This window comes from Hyperolius riggenbachi, chromosome 9 (genome assembly GCF_040937935.1).
Source record: "Hyperolius riggenbachi isolate aHypRig1 chromosome 9, aHypRig1.pri, whole genome shotgun sequence".
Taxonomy (NCBI): domain Eukaryota; kingdom Metazoa; phylum Chordata; class Amphibia; order Anura; family Hyperoliidae; genus Hyperolius; species Hyperolius riggenbachi.
In genome coordinates this window covers 33983402-34000423 of record NC_090654.1, presented here as the reverse complement: position 1 = coordinate 34000423, position 17022 = coordinate 33983402, and the positions used below count along the sequence as shown (strand labels likewise).

The 17022-nt window shown below is 45.0% G+C and overlaps 1 protein-coding gene across 1 annotated transcript in view; it reads right to left on the bottom strand.

The window, feature by feature from the left end:
- Positions 1-371: 371 nt before the first annotated feature.
- LOC137533413 (immunoglobulin superfamily DCC subclass member 3-like) overlaps positions 372-17022 on the bottom strand; it is a 67893-nt gene continuing 51242 nt past the window's right edge. The window contains exons 9-14 of the mRNA XM_068254809.1: positions 15707-15871; positions 15403-15591; positions 13169-13276; positions 6226-6346; positions 6020-6143; positions 372-1705 (exon numbers count right to left, since the gene is read on the bottom strand). Of these exons, the coding sequence (XP_068110910.1) occupies positions 1607-1705; positions 6020-6143; positions 6226-6346; positions 13169-13276; positions 15403-15591; positions 15707-15871 (806 nt within the window). The 3' untranslated portion in view covers positions 372-1606. The remainder of the gene's footprint in view (positions 1706-6019; positions 6144-6225; positions 6347-13168; positions 13277-15402; positions 15592-15706; positions 15872-17022) is intronic.

Below are 17022 nucleotides of genomic sequence, written 5' to 3'. Positions count from 1 at the left end.
ACGTGCTGCTGGGTCACATGAGGCACTGCTGGGTCACATGAGGCACTGCTGTAGTCAGAGAAGAAGCAGGACTTCATGTGTGGCTGGTGATCTCATCCTATCGCTAATCTGATGAGAGTGTGTGAGTGATGTGGTGTTGGTGCAGCACATACCCGACATCCTGGGGATCAAATGCTGCGGGCCAGCAGGGAGGAGATGCTATGGGAGGAGGTGCAGCACATGCCCGGTATCCTGGGGATCAGAGGCTGCGGGCCAGCAGGGAGGAGATGCTATGGGAGGAGGTGCAGCACATACCCGGTATCCTGGGGATCAGAGGCTGCGGGCCAGCAGGGAGTAGATGCTATGGGAGGAGGTGCAGCACATACCCGGTATCCTGGGGATGAGAGGCTGCGGGCCAGCAGGGAGGAGATGCTATGGGAGGAGGTGCAGCACATACCCGGCATCCTGGGGATCAGATGCTGCGGGCCAGCAGGTAGGAGATACTGTCTTGGAGGAAGAAAACGGAGCCCGTTGTACAGCCCGTTGTGTCTCTCCTCTCCGGCTTTGCGTACACACCCCGGGGAGGGGGGTGTGGAGGGGTGGAGGATGCATCCTCACAAAGCATTGCTTCAGGCGGCAAAAAGTCTAGAACGGCTCTAACTTCTGCATTAGAGGTAGAGAAGGTTAGTAGTTGGGGGTGCACTGCTCTGGGTCCTCCTGCAGTCGCCAGGACTGCTTCCCTATAGTTACACCCCTGATATCGGTGATGAACAAGCTCATTGTTCCTGCGGAGAAAGCTGTTCCATCGTATGCCTTACAGTCATCTCTATTCTCTCCATAGACATAGTACAAGCCTCTTCAGTATACCTACACAACATTATTATAGCGCCCACAGCCTCACCATGAGGATCAAGCACAGTCCATATGGGCGACACAGTGCGCGTACTCAATGTTTGGTTAAATATGTAACAGTTCAACAAAAAGCACAGGTGGAATATTAATTGGTGGAAACCTTCATAATACTCCTCTAATTCAATAGCAATTGTTCCCGGTTATTGGGTGATGAGGTCTCTCTGCAGGCTAGTCCTCTTTCAATTTGGCACATCCAAGTCATGTCCGTGGACACCAAGTTGGCATGAGACACTCTAAGGTCTCCACTTTCCCTTTCCTAGAGGTTTCAGACTATAAAGTCAGATAATGCGGAGAGAGAGAGAGAGGTCATCCAGGATCTTCAATATAGCTGAAATATTTATTGAGTCCATCAGCTTTTGGTATTCAGCCATCAATGTTTGTGAGTCTGTTTTGAAGTCTCCAGAAATAGTCCATCACAAGTCTATTTTTTTGGTCCATTGGCCTTTGGCACTTAGAGTCAGAGGTCTTCTTGACATAAAATTCTGAATTTCACAGTAGGTAGTTTTCCATGAGTAGTTAGGGCCAAGTGTCTGGATCGTCACTCAGCCTTGGCATAAAGTTAGGTAGCCTTTGTTGAATAGCGAGCTGAGAAGTCTCTCGTGTAAACAATCACCAGGTAAGGAGATTTAACATCTCTGAAACAAGATGAGGATTTTATATATTCATGGTGAGGTAGCATCTGGTTGGGGAAATCAAGCTCAACAGGTTAAACTGTTCAAACAGCAGGATGTGGTGGCTCATGACTTTGGTCTTCCTTGACTCTGGTAGCGTCTCTTCCTAGTGATGAATCTGCTTCTGCCACGTTGGTGGGATTCTATGAGACAAAGAAATGTCGTTAAAGTGAAACCCCAGACTAAAAATCTACTCAGCAGCACTGAAAAGGCTTGGGGTTTAACAGTTTCGCAGCATCAGAACTTTGTTTTTCTCGCCAAAGCCTAATTTTTAGCTGCACAGAAACTAAGCTCCACCCCATCAAAGAAAGCTGCCCAGGCATTTTTCCTCTGATGCTGTGCAAAGCATGATGGGATTTCTGATGTGGTTGTTCTCATTGATTAGCAACTGGGAGGTGTGATCAGGACACAGGACAGTTGGAACTGTGTCTCATGCTACTGGTCACCTCCTTTCAACCAAAAAGATGGCTGCCCTCATGAAATCATAAACATTTGCCTGTTCTTTTAAAACAGAGTGGGTAAGAGATTATATTACCCATCTATTTTAATTAACATAACTAATGTAACTTAATGACAGTATGTTTTGTTTAGGCTGAAGTTCCTCTTTAAAGATTATTTTCCTACCAAATACAAGGTACTTGATTTATAAAGACTGGTTAAAAAAACACCCTTTTGTGTCTTGGATTTTGTTACAGGTTTATTTATAAGAAAGGAATCTCTCTGCAACACTATTAATGTGTGTGCTAGGACCAAAAACTAGATACATGGGGGGCGGAAGAACAAGGCCCTTTAAAAACAGCACCACACATGTACAGTAATGAAAAGATATATGCAATTTATTAGTACAATAACATCACTATACACATAAAAACAATTAAAACATATATGCCACCTGTGTAATTAATCACCATGAAATAGCAGTGCTCAATGAATCCATATGTATATATTTGTCATAGATCAACCTCAGGGGTGCTCACATAAGAGCCACCCGCTGGGTATGAACCCGGGTTCAATTGTTAACCAGTATACTAGTAATAAAGTGCAATGCTGTCCTAATGACAGTAACTCCCAATACAGTGCTAAATGCTATCAATATTATGCAATAATTCAAAACGATGCAATATGATCAAACAATCTTCAGTGAATACACAATACAAGTGAGGCTGAAACACATTTAACAAAAGTGACTATGATACTGCATACTGGACAGGAACCACGGAGGACACATGTACAATATACTTATCCGGATAAGAGCGCAACATACAGGTTTATTTATATTAATGTTGTCACTGTAATTACCAATTCTGTATTTTGTACAAACTCCGTATTTTGTATATTGGTGTATACCATTTTCTTTATTCTTTTGTTCCTTACTTTGTACAGGGCCACGACATATGTTGGCACTTTATAAATTAATAATAATAAAGGGTAACTTGCAGCAAGTGAGGGACAGTTTCCCAGACAAATCAGATATCATTGAAACCAGCTGGTCTGACAACTTCTCCATTGTGGCTCCATTGTGGCTACTGTCCCCCTCTTGCACTTTAAAGAAATCTGTAAGAAGTACGGTAAGTAGAGTGGACCCAATCGGGCTCAGCTATTTCTGCCTGAGCCCGATTGGCGAGCCGCTACTGCACCTGCGCTGAGGCCAGGGAAGGTAAATATTGCAGGCGTTACTGCGCCACAGCCAACATCTTTGTCAGCTGTGGTTTCGGGGTCTTCCAGCACTGGGGCAGAGGAGGACGGGGGAAGCCTTATTAGGGTCCAGAGGCTTCCCCCTCCCGAGGTAAGTACTCCCCAGGAGGGTTTTTTTCTTACAGATTATCTTTAAAGAGAACCCGAGGCGGGGTTCTGAGAATAAAATCCCCATACAGAGGCTGGGTCTATCTATAGAGCCCAGCCTCTGTTGCTATTTAGATCGCCCCCCCCCCCCCCCTGCGCTCTGCAACTCCCCCCCCCCCCCCCCATAAATAACAGCCGCGCTGCTGACACTCAGCTTGTCAGAGAGGGCTGTGTATACCTTTGTAACGTCAGTCTCCGCTGTCCCCCGCCTCCTGCATAGCTCCGGTCCCCACCCGCGTCCCTTCCCTCCCCGCTGATTGGAGGGAAGGGACGTGGGCGGGACCGGAGCTCTGCAGGAGGCGGGGGAGAGCGGAGACTGACGTTACAAAGGTAAACACAGCCCGTGAAGCGCAGCTGAGATTTATGGGGTCTCCCTGAGCGCAGGGGGGGATTTAGGGGTGATCTAAATAGCAACAGAGGCTGGGCTCTATAGGCAGACCCAGCCTCTGTATGGGGATTTCGTTGTGAGAACCCGCCTCGGGTTCTCTTTCAGTATAAAGATGGATGCAGTGCTTTTAGCTGTATACATGTTCCAGGTGGGACTCGCAAACAACCAAAGTGAAAAGACTGGCAGGTGGCTTTTGTTTTAGGCTGGGTGCACGCATAGCAGAAACGCTAGCGTTGTGAAAAATGCGTTTTTACCACTAATGGAAGTCTATGGACCGCAGGAAATACTGGTTTTGTTGCATAATATTCAAAAACGCACATAACGAAAGTCAATGAAAACGCAATGGTATGCATTTTTCTATGCGTTTTTCGGAAAAAAAAATTTATGATGTATTTCCGCTTCCTGTTGTCTTCCTAGTGATTTGCATAAAACAAAAGAAAACCACATGAAAAACGCATATGCGTTGTGTATGCAAACTGCAAACGCATCAAAACGCTTGTAAAGGGCATCTGTGGTAAAAAAAAAAAAAAACCCTGCTAACACAAATGCAGCAAAAACGCACACAACATAAAATGAAGCGACATAAAACACAGCCTTTCATGTTATGTTTGCACTAAGCCTCAAGGAGTTCAAAATGGCAGCCTCTATTTTGCTTTTAATTATCCAATAATTCAATAGCTACAGACTTTGGCTTTAGATAAACTCAAGAACAATGCGTGGAGAGCTTAATGAAAGCAAATCATCAGATGCAGTGATATAAAGCACACCACTGGACTGCAGAGCAATGGAGACACGTTGTCCAGAGTGAGGAATCCAACTTCTCTTTCTGGCAATCTAATGGATCAAAGTGCATTTGGGGGATGCCATTGAAATGGTACTGTCTTGGCTGCATTGGTGAAAAATGCTTGGTAGTTTGGTAGAGAGGGTATTATAGTGTAGGGTTGTCTTTCAGGGATTGGGCTTAGTTCCATTGAAAGGAACTCTGGATTCCTCGGGATACCAAGACATTTTGGACAATTGACATACCCTTGTGAGAGGAGGCGTGGGTGGTGGTGGGTGCTGGGCAATGATGCCTGACGGCCGTTTCGCGCTGGGATAGTGATTCTACGGAGGCCTCTCACAAGGGTATGTCGATGACTTTTTATGCCATTTTGCAAGATGTTGCACGCCTGCACTTTATGTATGCTACAATAAATTGAACACTTGCAGCAGTGCCAGCTTTCCTGCTCATCCTACTTGCTTGCTGTATTCTGTTGTTACCTGAAGAGAGGGAAGCCTCAGGATGCTATTGAGGCTTTCCTCGGTACTCCGATGTCCCCCGTCGCTGAGCGCAGCTCCCCTCCAGACCAGGGCCGTGCTCCTCCTCTGTTACGAGTGTGGCCGAGCAGTAGCTAAGTGAGCCTGTCCGCCCGCCTGTCCATGCGCAGTAGCACGGAGCTCCAGTTTACTGTGCATGCGTGGGCGGCTCACGCTGCTACTGCGCGGCCACTCTGCAGAAAGAGGAGCTGCACGGACCCGATATGATTAGCCACAGTGCCTTGTCGTCACTAATCTTCTGGTGGGCCGTGCTGAGTGGCGGGGGACATAAGAATACTGAGGTAAGCCTCAATATGATCCTGAGGCTTCCCTCTCTTTAAGTATCTAATTTTGTACCTGAGCTTCAGCTCGGGTACACTTTAAAGGGAACCAGAGACGAAGTACCCTTATGTATTTTAGCATATATATCAGTGGGAACATTAGAGAAAACACCTACCCTGCTCTCTGTTTCATTCTTCACTGTTCTGCCTGCTTGTTTTCAGCCCTGATAAAATCCCCGACTGAGCATTCAGTTTGGCTTTGTTCAGGAATCTTTATAGCTGAGTCTGTTTTCTGTGCTGTCTTTTCGAGCCCAAGGCTGCCCTCTTGTGGCTCTGCTCAGGATACATTATAGCTTGGTCATTATAGCAAAGCCAGACTGAATGCTCAGTCAGGGATTTTATCTGGGCTGATAAGAAGCAATCTGAACAGTAAATAATGAAACAGAGAGCAGGGTAGGTGTTTTCTTAAATGTTCCCACTGATATATATTGTAAAATACATGAGGATGCTTCAGCTCGGGTACACTTTAAAGCCTATGTATTAGGAATGGAAGGCAGATTTTCCAATACCATTGGCGCTTTTTGCTGTAGGTAAGATACAGAGTGGATCAAATAAGCAGTAATTTATTGGTACATTACAGTTTTTCTTACCACTGAGAGTAGTTCTGTTGGTTCTTCTGAGTTCCTGTCCCTTTCCTCCTCTATTGCCTGGTCAGTCTTCTCCTCCTGTACATTGTGGCCACATCCCTCATTGGTTTTTCTCTTACATAAGTGCCTGTAAGCGAAAAGTGGAGTTGGCCACAGACATTTGAAGAGATGGAAGTCTCGCACTGCATCTTACAAACTGTTTTTCCTACCTCTTCCAATACAGCAAGAATAGCAGCAGAAGGCAGAGGACCGGACAAGCCAAACCAACACAGACTCCAAATATCAATCCTAGCGTGGGTTTGTGTTCTTCCTCGGAGTCAGGTGAGGGATCTGTGGATGGATAAAACAGTTTCAGGAACTCTGGATAACTAGCAATTAATTGGCATCATGACAAACTGTCCTGGTTTGGGACCTTGATCTTGAACAAGTAGATGTAGTCAACTCCTTAAAGTGTACCTAAGATGGTACACCAGCGTTTACTTATACATACTTGGGGCTTCCTCCAGCCCCATGTCTTCCCTCGATGTCCTCTTTGACCCCTCCATTCTGGCACTACGACTCCCAGTAATCCGGTCAGTTGCCGCCAGTCGTGGGCTTCTGCGCAAAAGCCACTCGGCCACACGCTTCCCAGAGGATGGGAGCGTGATGAGGGGTGTGCACACGCAGCCGCACATACACAGACTGCCACGACTGTGTGGATTACCGGAAGTCATAGCGGCATAAAGGTGAGGCCGAGGAGGACGACAAGGGAGGCCACTGCGCTCATGGGGCTGGAGGAAGCCCTAGTTACCTATAGAACAGTGATGGCTAACCTTGGCACTCCAGCTGTGGTGGAACTACAAGTCCCATGAGGCATTGCAGTACTATGACAGCTCTAAGCAGGCAGAAGCATGATGGGATTTGTAGTTTTGTCACAGCTGGAGTGCCAAGGTTAGCCATCACTGCTATAGAACCATCTCAGGTTCACTTTGAGAGCTGGTTCAGGCGGGCATCTGAACCAGCAGTGGTGGCGCCTGATTTAGACATTGCCAAATGCTTTTCAGCTAGCGAGCAGAAAGCCATCTGGCAACCTTCAGCGGCATCATGTTTTGACCGCTACAGGGGGACAGTCAAGCGTAGCCAAACGTGGGCGCTACATGTATTTCCAGGATGAAATGACACAACAGGATTGAGTGCGGTGTTTGCACGAACAGGCAACAGCGCCAACATTTAAAAAGCACTGTCCATGGACAGTGCTTGAATGGACAACGCTTCATGGATGAATGCTGTGACCGTCGCTTAATGTCTATATGGACCGGCCCTAAGGCCTATACACACCAGCAGTATGGTGAATCATTGCTAAGGTGAGCTTCTGCATAACACTTAAAGTGTACCTCAGGATACATGTGACATGATGAGATTAACCACTTGAGGACCGCCCCCAGCCGATGGGCGGCGGCAAAGACCGGGCCCAAACGACCGCAATACGCCCATCGGCGGGGGCGGCTGCGGGAGTGTCTGTGCGGCGATCGCGTCATTCGTGACGCGATCAGCCGCCGGGGACTGGCTCCGCCCACCGTTCGTTGTAACCCGCCGGCCGTTCGGAAGCGCCGGCGGGTTACTAGCACCCGGATCGCCGCATGTAACAAGTATAATAGGCTTTGTAATGTATACAAAGCCTATTATACTGGCTGCCTCCTGCCCTGGTGGTCCCAGTGTCCGAGGGACCACCAGGGCAGGCTGCAGCCACCCTAGTCTGCACCCAAGCACACTGATTTCCCCCTCCCCTGCCCCCTGATCGCCCACAGCACCCCTCAGACCCCCCCTGCCCACCCCCCAGACCACTGTTTGCACCCAGTCACCCCCCTAATCACCCATCAATCACTCCCTGTCACTATCTGTCAACGCTATTTTATTTTTAAGTCCCTAATCTGCCCCCTACTCCCTCCTGATCACCCCCCCCCCCCCCCCCGTGTACTGTATGCATCTATCCCCCCTGATCACCTGTCAATCACCCGTCAATCACCTGTCAATCACCCGTCAATCACCCGTCAATCACCCCCTGTCACTGCCACCCATCAATCAGCCCCTAACCTGCCCCTTGCGGGCAATCTGATCACCCACCCACACCAATAGATCGCCCGCAGATCCGACATCAGATCACCTCCCAAATCCATTGTTTACATCTCTTATCTCCTCTAAACACCCACTAATTACCCATCAATCACCCCCTATCACCACCTGTCACTGTTACCCATCAGATTAGACCCTAATCTGCCCCTTGCGGGCACCCAATCACCCGCCCACACGCTCAGATTGCCCTCAGACCCCCCCTTATCAATTCGCCCGTGCAATATTTACATCTGTTATTCCCTGTAATAACCCACTGATCACCTGTCAATCACCCATCAATCACCCCCTGTCACTGCCACCCATCAATCACCCCCTGTCACTGCCACCCATCAATCAGCCCCTAACCTGCCCCTTGCGGGCAATCTGATCACCCACCCACACCAATAGATCGCCCGCAGATCCGACATCAGATCACCTCCCAAATCCATTGTTTACATCTCTTATCTCCTCTAAACACCCACTAATTACCCATCAATCACCCCCTATCACCACCTGTCACTGTTACCCATCAGATTAGACCCTAATCTGCCCCTTGCGGGCACCCAATCACCCGCCCACACGCTCAGATTGCCCTCAGACCCCCCCTTATCAATTCGCCCGTGCAATATTTACATCTGTTATTCCCTGTAATAACCCACTGATCACCTGTCAATCACCCATCAATCACCCCCTGTCACTGCCACCCATCAATCACCCCCTGTCACTGCCACCCATCAAACAGCCCCTAACCTGCCCCTTGCGGGCAATCTGATCACCCACCCACACCAATAGATCGCCCGCAGATCTTCTCTCCTCTAAACACCCACTAATTACCCATCAATCACCCCCTATCACCACCTGTCACTGTTACCCATCAGATTAGACCCTAATCTGCCCCTTGTGGGCACCCAATCACCCGCCCACACCTCAGAACGCCCTCAGACCCCAGCCCTGATCACCTCGCCAGTGCATTGCTTGCATCTATTTCCCCCCTCTAATCACACCTTGAGACACCCATCAATCACCTCCTGTCACCCCCTAGCACACCTACCCATCAGATCAGGCCCTAATTTGCCCCGTGTGGGCTCCTGATCACTCGGCCAAACCCTCAGATCCCCCTCAGACCCCCTTCCGATCACGTCCCCAGTGCATTTATTGCATCTATTTTCCCCTCTAACCGCCCCCTGAGACACCCATCAATCACCTCCTGTCACCCACCTAGCACTCCTATCCATCAGATCAGGCCCAATACATCCTGTCATCTAAGAGGCCACCCTGCTTATGACCGCTTCCACAAAATTTGCCCCCTCATAGACCACCTGTCATCAAAATTTGCAGATGCTTATACCCCTGAACAGTCATTTTGAGAAATTTGGTTTCCAGACTACTCACAGTTTTGGGCCCGTAAAATGCCAGGGCAGTATAGGAACCCCACAAGTGACCCCATTTTAGAAAGAAGACACCCCAAGGTATTCTGTTAGGTGTATGATGAGTTCATAGAATATTTTATTTTTTGTCAAAAGTTAGAGGAAATTGGATTTTTATTGTTTTTTTCACAAAGTGTCATTTTTCACTAACTTGTGACAAAAAATAAAATCTTCTATGAACTCACCATACCCCTAACGGAATACCTTGGGGTGTCTTCTTTCTAAAATGGGGTCACTTGTGGGGTTCCTATACTGCCCTGGCATTTTAGGGGCCCTAAACCGTGAGGAGTAGTCTAGAATCCAAATGCCTCAAAATGACCTGTGAATAGGACGTTAGGCCCCTTAGCGCACCTAGGTTGCAAAAAAGTGTCACACATGTGGTATCGCCGTACTCAGAAGAAGTAGTATAATGTGTTTTGCGGTGTATTTTTATACATACCCATGCTGGGTGGGAGAAATCTCTCTGTAAATGGACAATTGTGTGTAAAAAAAATCAAATAATTGTCATTTACAGAGATATTTCTCCCACCCAGCATCTGTATGTGTAAAAATACACCCCAAAACACATTATACTACTTCTCCTGAGTACGGCGGTACCACATGTGTGGCACTTTTTTGCACCCTAAGTGCGCTAAGGGGCCCAAAGTCCAATGAGTACCTTTAGGATTTCACAGGTCATTTTGCGACATTTGGTTTCAAGACTACTCCTCACGGTTTAGGGCCCCTAAAATGCCAGGGCAGTATAGGAACCCCACAAATGACCCCATTTTAGAAAGAAGACACCCCAAGGTATTCCGTTAGGAGTATGGTGAGTTCATAGAAGATTTTATTTTTTGTCACAAGTTAGCGGAAAATGACACTTTGTGAAAAAAAACAATTAACATCAATTTCCGCTAACTTGTGACAAAAAAAAAAAATCTTCTATGAACTCACCATACTCCTAATGGAATACCTTGGGGTGTCTTCTTTCTAAAATGGGGTAATTTGTGGGGTTCCTATACTGTCCTGGCATTTTAGGGGCCCTAAACCGTGAGGAGTAGTCTTGAAACGAAATTTCTCAAAATGACCTGTGAAATCCTAAAGGTACTCATTGGACTTTGGGCCCCTTAGCGCAGTTAGGGTGCAAAAAAGTGCCACACATGTGGTATTGCCGTACTCAGGAGAAGTAGTATAATGTGTTTTGGGGTGTATTTTTCCACATACCCATGCTGAGTGGGAGAAATATCTCTATAAATAGACAATTGTGTGTAAAAAAAATAAAAAAATTGTCATTTACGGAGATATTTCTCCCACCCAGCATGGGTATGTGTAAAAATACACCCCAAAACACATTATACTACTTTTCCTGAGTACGGCAATACCACGTGTGGCACTTTTTTGCAGCCTAACTGCGCTAAGGGGCCCAAAGTCCAATGAGCATCTTTAGGCTTTACAGGGGTGCTTACAATTAGGCACCCCCCAAAATGCCAGGACAGTGAACACACCCCACAAATGACCCCATTTTGGAAAGTAGACACTTCAAGGTATTCAGAGAGGAGCATAGTGAGTCCGTGGCAGATTTCATTTTTTTTTTGTCGCAAGTTAGAAGAAATGGAAACTTTTTTTTTTGTTGTTGTTGTCACAAAGTGTCATTTTCCGCTAACTTGTGACAAAAAATAAAATCTTCTATGAACTCACCATGCCTCTCACTGAATACTTTGGGATGTCTTCTTTCCAAAATGGGGTCATTTGGGGGGTATTTGGACTATCCTGGAATTTTAGCCCCTCATGAAACCTGACAGGTGCGCAGAAAAGTCAGAGATGCTTGAAAATGGGAAAATTCACTTTTGGCACCATAGTTTGTAAACGCTATAACTTTTACCCAATCCAATAAATATACACTGAATGGTTGTTTTTTTATCAAAGACATGTAGCAGAATAACTTTCGCGCTCAAATGTATAGGAAATTTTACTTTATTTGAAAAATGTCAGCACAGAAAGTTAAAAAAGTCATTTTTTTGACAAAATTCATGTCTTTTTTGATGAATATAATAAAAAGTAAAACTCGCAGCAGCAATCAAATAGCATCAAAAGAAAGCTGTATTAGTGACAAGAAAAGGAGGTAAAATTCATTTAGGTGGTAGGTTGTATGACCGAGCATTAAACCGTGAAAGCTGCAGTGGTCTGAATGGAGAAAAAGGCTCTGGTCCTTAAGGGGCGAAAAGACTGTGGTCCTGAAGTGGTTAAAGAGTATGTACAGAATAAAACATAATCTAGTTGTTTTACTTGCTTTATTTTGCTGCCTGAAATCATTTCTAGGCATAAAAGTGACATCTTCTGTCTTGTCCGGAATATAATAAACATCACTGATAAGCAAATTACAGCCATAAATGTTTTCCTGGCAGAATACAACTTCTGAGGGCAGGGAGCTAAAATACATGAACTATTGACCTTTATCTAACTCTGGGATACTTAATAGGCTGCCACTGATTAGAGACAGTAAAAAATTCAACCTACTTTGCAAATGTTTGAATATAAAATAAAACCAGGGGATAATTAAAAAAAAATTTAGGAGTAGGAGGATGAATATAAATGTTATCAGTTTATTTGCACCTTAGGTTCACCGTAAAAGTAAACCCAAGGTGAAAATAAAATGATGAGATAAACAATTGTATCCATCCTCCTACTCCTAAAAATGTATTTTTTTTTTTTAGCTATCCCAGTTTTCTTTTCTGTGTATCAGCTAAAAAAAAATGTATGAGTAATGTTGTATTGTCTCATATGATTGATGCAGTCTTTCAGAGTTACAGAAGCTAAAATAAGTTAATTATCCTTTTTTAAAACTATCCCCTGCACATTAAACTGTTCACTGTCAGGAAAGAGTTTTATGGCTGTAATTCCTTATCAGTGAGGATTATGCTATAGTCTGACTAGGTCCTGGAGAGAAACTGTCACTTGCAAACTGTCACCTGATTAACTTTTAGGCTAGTTACACACCAGGACGTTGCGTTTAGGGGTGACGTTATAGGGCACATAACGTGCCCCTAACGCAACGCCTGGTGCTCTCTGGTGTGGACGTCGGAGTGAGCCGCGTTGTGCAGCTCACTCTGGCGTCCGTGATGCCGTGATGCGTACTCTTGGACGCATGCGGCATTAAGTGGTCCCGCCCGGCCAATCGCCACACAGAGCGGCCGCTCCAGGAAGTAAACACTGCACGTCACTGAGTGCAGTGACTATTAATTAGCCATGTGCCTGGCCGCTCTCCGCTCCTCCCCAACATGACTGAGCATGTGCAAGCAGTCTAACGCGGCTTAGCCGCCTAGAACGCACAGCATGCAGCACTTTGCTGCGTTACAAAGTAACACAACGTGGGCAGTGTGAACAGCCCACTTGTGTTACTTTGCTGTGCGTTGGGGGAGCGTTACAGGCTGCACTAACGTGCGCCTGTAACGTCCCTGTGTGCAAGAAGCCTTAGGCAGAAAAAGGAAGAAAGGGAACACAACTTAGTTATATGTATGCTAGGCACCGTACATACACACGTCTATGTCTTGTCACATCACTTCGGGGGCAGTTTAATGCAATTTCAAGAAAGATTCATTTATAACTTGTTTGAGCAAAAATCCCCTTTTATCTAACAAGCCTGGCCAATGTTTACCTGGTACCACCTTTCCACTGCGCCTCAAGGACACAAATCGATGAGTGTCGTTTCCATCTCCGCTGTTACCGAAGGCCACCAGTCTGATTTGGTACAAAGAGGACGGTTCTGTTAAGGGAAATAGAAAAAGCAAAATCACTTTCCTAGCCCAGTTTGATTACAAGAAACAAGATGGTGTATTGTAAAGTACAAAATCTCACTGTGCTTCACATACAATACTGGAGATAAAATTAATATTAAAGGGAATCTGGTGTGAAAATAAACTTATAATACGATCTGTATGTGTAATATAGCTAAGAAATAAAACATTATTAGCAGAGGCACGAGTATTGTTTCCAGTACATAGTTACATAGTTATTTTGGTTGAAAAAAGACATACGTCCATCGAGTTCAACCAGTATAAAGTACAACACCAGCCCGTCCCCCACATACCCCTGTTGATCCAGAGGAAGGCGAAAAAACCCTTACAAGGCAATGGACCAATTAGCCCCCAAAAGGGAAAAATTCCTTCCCAACTCCAGATGGCAATCAGATAAAATCCCTGGATCAACATCATTAGGCATAACCTAGTAATTGTAGCCATGGATGTCTTTCAACGCAAGGAAAGCATCTAAGCCGCCTTTAAATGCAGGTATAGAGTTTGCCATAACGACTTCCTGTGGCAATGCATTCCACATCTTAATCACTCTTACTGTAAAGAACCCTTTCCTAAATAAATGGCTAAAACGTTTTTCCTCCATGCGCAGATCATGTCCTCTAGTCCTAGGAAAAGTACAGGAAAAGTTAAGAAACATCAGTTACCTACAGTATACAAAGGAGCTTCTCTGAGCTCTCTGACCCAACGTGGGTTGGTTACAGTGCTGTTCTCTGAAGCACTTATCCCAACCTCTCAGTGTTTCATGTTTATCTAAGGTTTTACTGCAGGGGAGTTCAAAGGTTCATTAGCTCTGCTCTGTTTCATCATTTCATCATTTAAAACACAGTGTAATTTGTTAACTGCAAATATTAGAGAATGATATGTTATAAGGAAAAAAAAAAGCTATATACCTTAAAATAAAAAAATGAGACTTTTCTTTGCTACTTATGTTCTATTAATTATCCATACTACACATACAATTCATTGTATTATAAGGTTTTTTGTTTTTTTTTGCTTCAGTGTCATCTTAAATAAACACCACTTCTGGTGGAGCACTCTACTCCAGACCGCCACAAGCAATTCAAATAACCTTTCAATAGCGCTCAGTTCCACAATTCTAAGACACCTGATTATTTCAATCAATAGTCCTTGTTGTGAACCACACCTTGGAAGAAAGAAACATATTATAGTGCAGATGGTTAATGCCAGCAATTTGTCACCACAATTGCCACCTTATGTCAATAGGAGGTGAGGGGGCTAGCTCCTCCCCCCTCTACCCCGACCCCCCCCCCCATTTGGTCCCCCCTGCTTACCGCACGGATGCTTTCTTAATATCACTTCCTGTGACCATCCAGCTTCATAGTGACTCAAATAGAACGTGCTATAGTGTAAACCACTTTTAATTTAAAATTCTAACAGTATTGCGCTTATATTAAAAAAAGCATTAATCATATCTATGACGAAACCGGTAGGGTGGAGCTCCACCCTACCAGTTTCGTCATAGAAATGATTAATGCTTTTTTTTAATATAAGCGCAATACTGTTAGAATTTTAAATTAAAAGTGGTTTACACTATAGCACGTTCTATTATAGTGTGCCGATATGTGCCAACAATGGAAGAGGAGAGACTGATCTGATACCCGCAGCGGCCTGAAGACCAGGGAGTTGGTGATATCACATGCTGTTATATGCTTTTTAATGTAAGCTCAATACTTTTAGACTTTTACATTAAAAGTGTTTTTACACTATAGCACGTTTTATTTCAGTCACTATAGAGAGAAGCTGAATGGTGACAGGAAGTGGTATTAAGGCCAGAAAATCATCAGTACGATAAGCAGGGGACCAAACCGGGTGGGGAGAACAGGAGACCCTACGGTGTTGGTATCCCCCTCACCTCCTATTGGCATAAGGTGGCACTTGGGGTGACAAATTGCTGGCATAAACCATCTGCACTATCATATGTTTATTTCTTACGAGGTGTAGTTCACAACAAGGACTATTGACTGAAATCATCAGGTGTCTTGGAATTGTGGAACTGAGCAAGGGTATTTGTATCGTAAAGCAGAGCAGGTTCATGTTAAGCCTTATGCTTTCTCACCCAGGTCATAGTAGATGAAGGAAGTCTGGTTCCGTGGCAGGATCTGAGTCCCCTGGAAGCTCGTGCATGGCATTTTGCGATATTCTAATTTGTAGCCCTGAATGGTAGATGAAGGTGGAGCTCCTTCCCAGTCGATCCTAATGCTGGTGTCATTAACAGTGGTGACCGAGAAGTCTGGAGTCTTGGGAACTAAAGAAACCAAGAAGACACCAAGACGACCAGTCAGCCATTGCGGAGAAAGGTCACAGACGTCAGGTTATGCCAATGGGCCAAAACCCACCCACGTCCCACATGAAGACTTTACCGATATCTCGGGTGGTGACGAAGATGGTTCCAGAGTCTCGGCTGATTCCGACAGGGGAATACACCCTCAGGAAGAGGGCATACTTGGTGGAAGGTTCTAGATTCATCAGTTTGTGCTTGAAGGTCATCTTACTCAGGGCTTCCTGTGTCTCCTGAGTGCTTGGATCTGTAAACAACCAACAAGCAGGTATCAGTATCTGTGCAATCAGTATTTGGCTGGAAATCAGAACTTGAACGTTTACTTCCAGAACATCTATAGATCTAAGGGAATGAAAGGAGCATTATGACAAAAAACTGGAAAATGTAAAATACATGTATACACATACTGTATGTATAAGGTGTACATATGTTTCACAGTAATAAGCTGTAATTTACAGTAAGTGTTTTAAACCTAATGGTTCTTACCTATTAGTGGTTATGGACCAGTCCTCCTTCCTCATGAGGCAACCTTAAAGCAGGATTGTGAGCCACAAAATAAAATTCCATTTACCCACTGCTCTGTGTTTAATATGTAGCCTGCAATCTCACTCTGCATTGCAAGCACTCCAATCTATTCAGAAATGTTTCTGCTGTAATAAATCTCATCTCGAGCAGCCTGGTTCTATTTTTGCCATTGCCAATGAGAAGGAAACTTGTGATCACTGCCTCCCACATTCCTGCTCCTCGCTGATTGGCTGAGGGCAGTTCAGTGAGCTGCTGAAATCTGATCTATGCTATCCTCACATGTGTTTACAAAGCAAGCTATTAAAGAGACACTGAAGCTATTAAGCTATTAAAGAGACAATGAAGGAAAAAAAAAGATGATATAATGATTTGTTGTACAGGGAGTGCAGAATTATTAGGCAAATGAGTATTTTGACCACATTATCCTCTTTATGCATGTTGTCTTACTCCAAGCTGTATAGGCTCGAAAGCCTACTACCAATTAAGCATATTAGGTGATGTGCATCTCTGTAATGAGAAGGGGTGTGGTCTAATGACATCAACACCCTATATCAGGTGTGCATAATTATTAGGCAACTTCCTTTCCTTTGGCAAAATGGGTCAAAAGAAGGACTTGACAGGCTCAGAAAAGTCAAAAATAGTGAGATATCTTGCAGAGGGATGCAGCACTCTTAAAATGGCAAAGCTTCTGAAGCGTGATCATCGAACAATCAAGCGTTTCATTCAAAATAGTCAACAGGGTCGCAAGAAGCGTGTGGAAAAACCAAGGAGCAAAATAACTGCCCATAAACTGAGAAAAGTTAAGCGTGCAGCTGCCAAGATGCCACCAGTTTGGCCATATTTCAAAGCTGCAACATCACTGGAGTGCCCAAA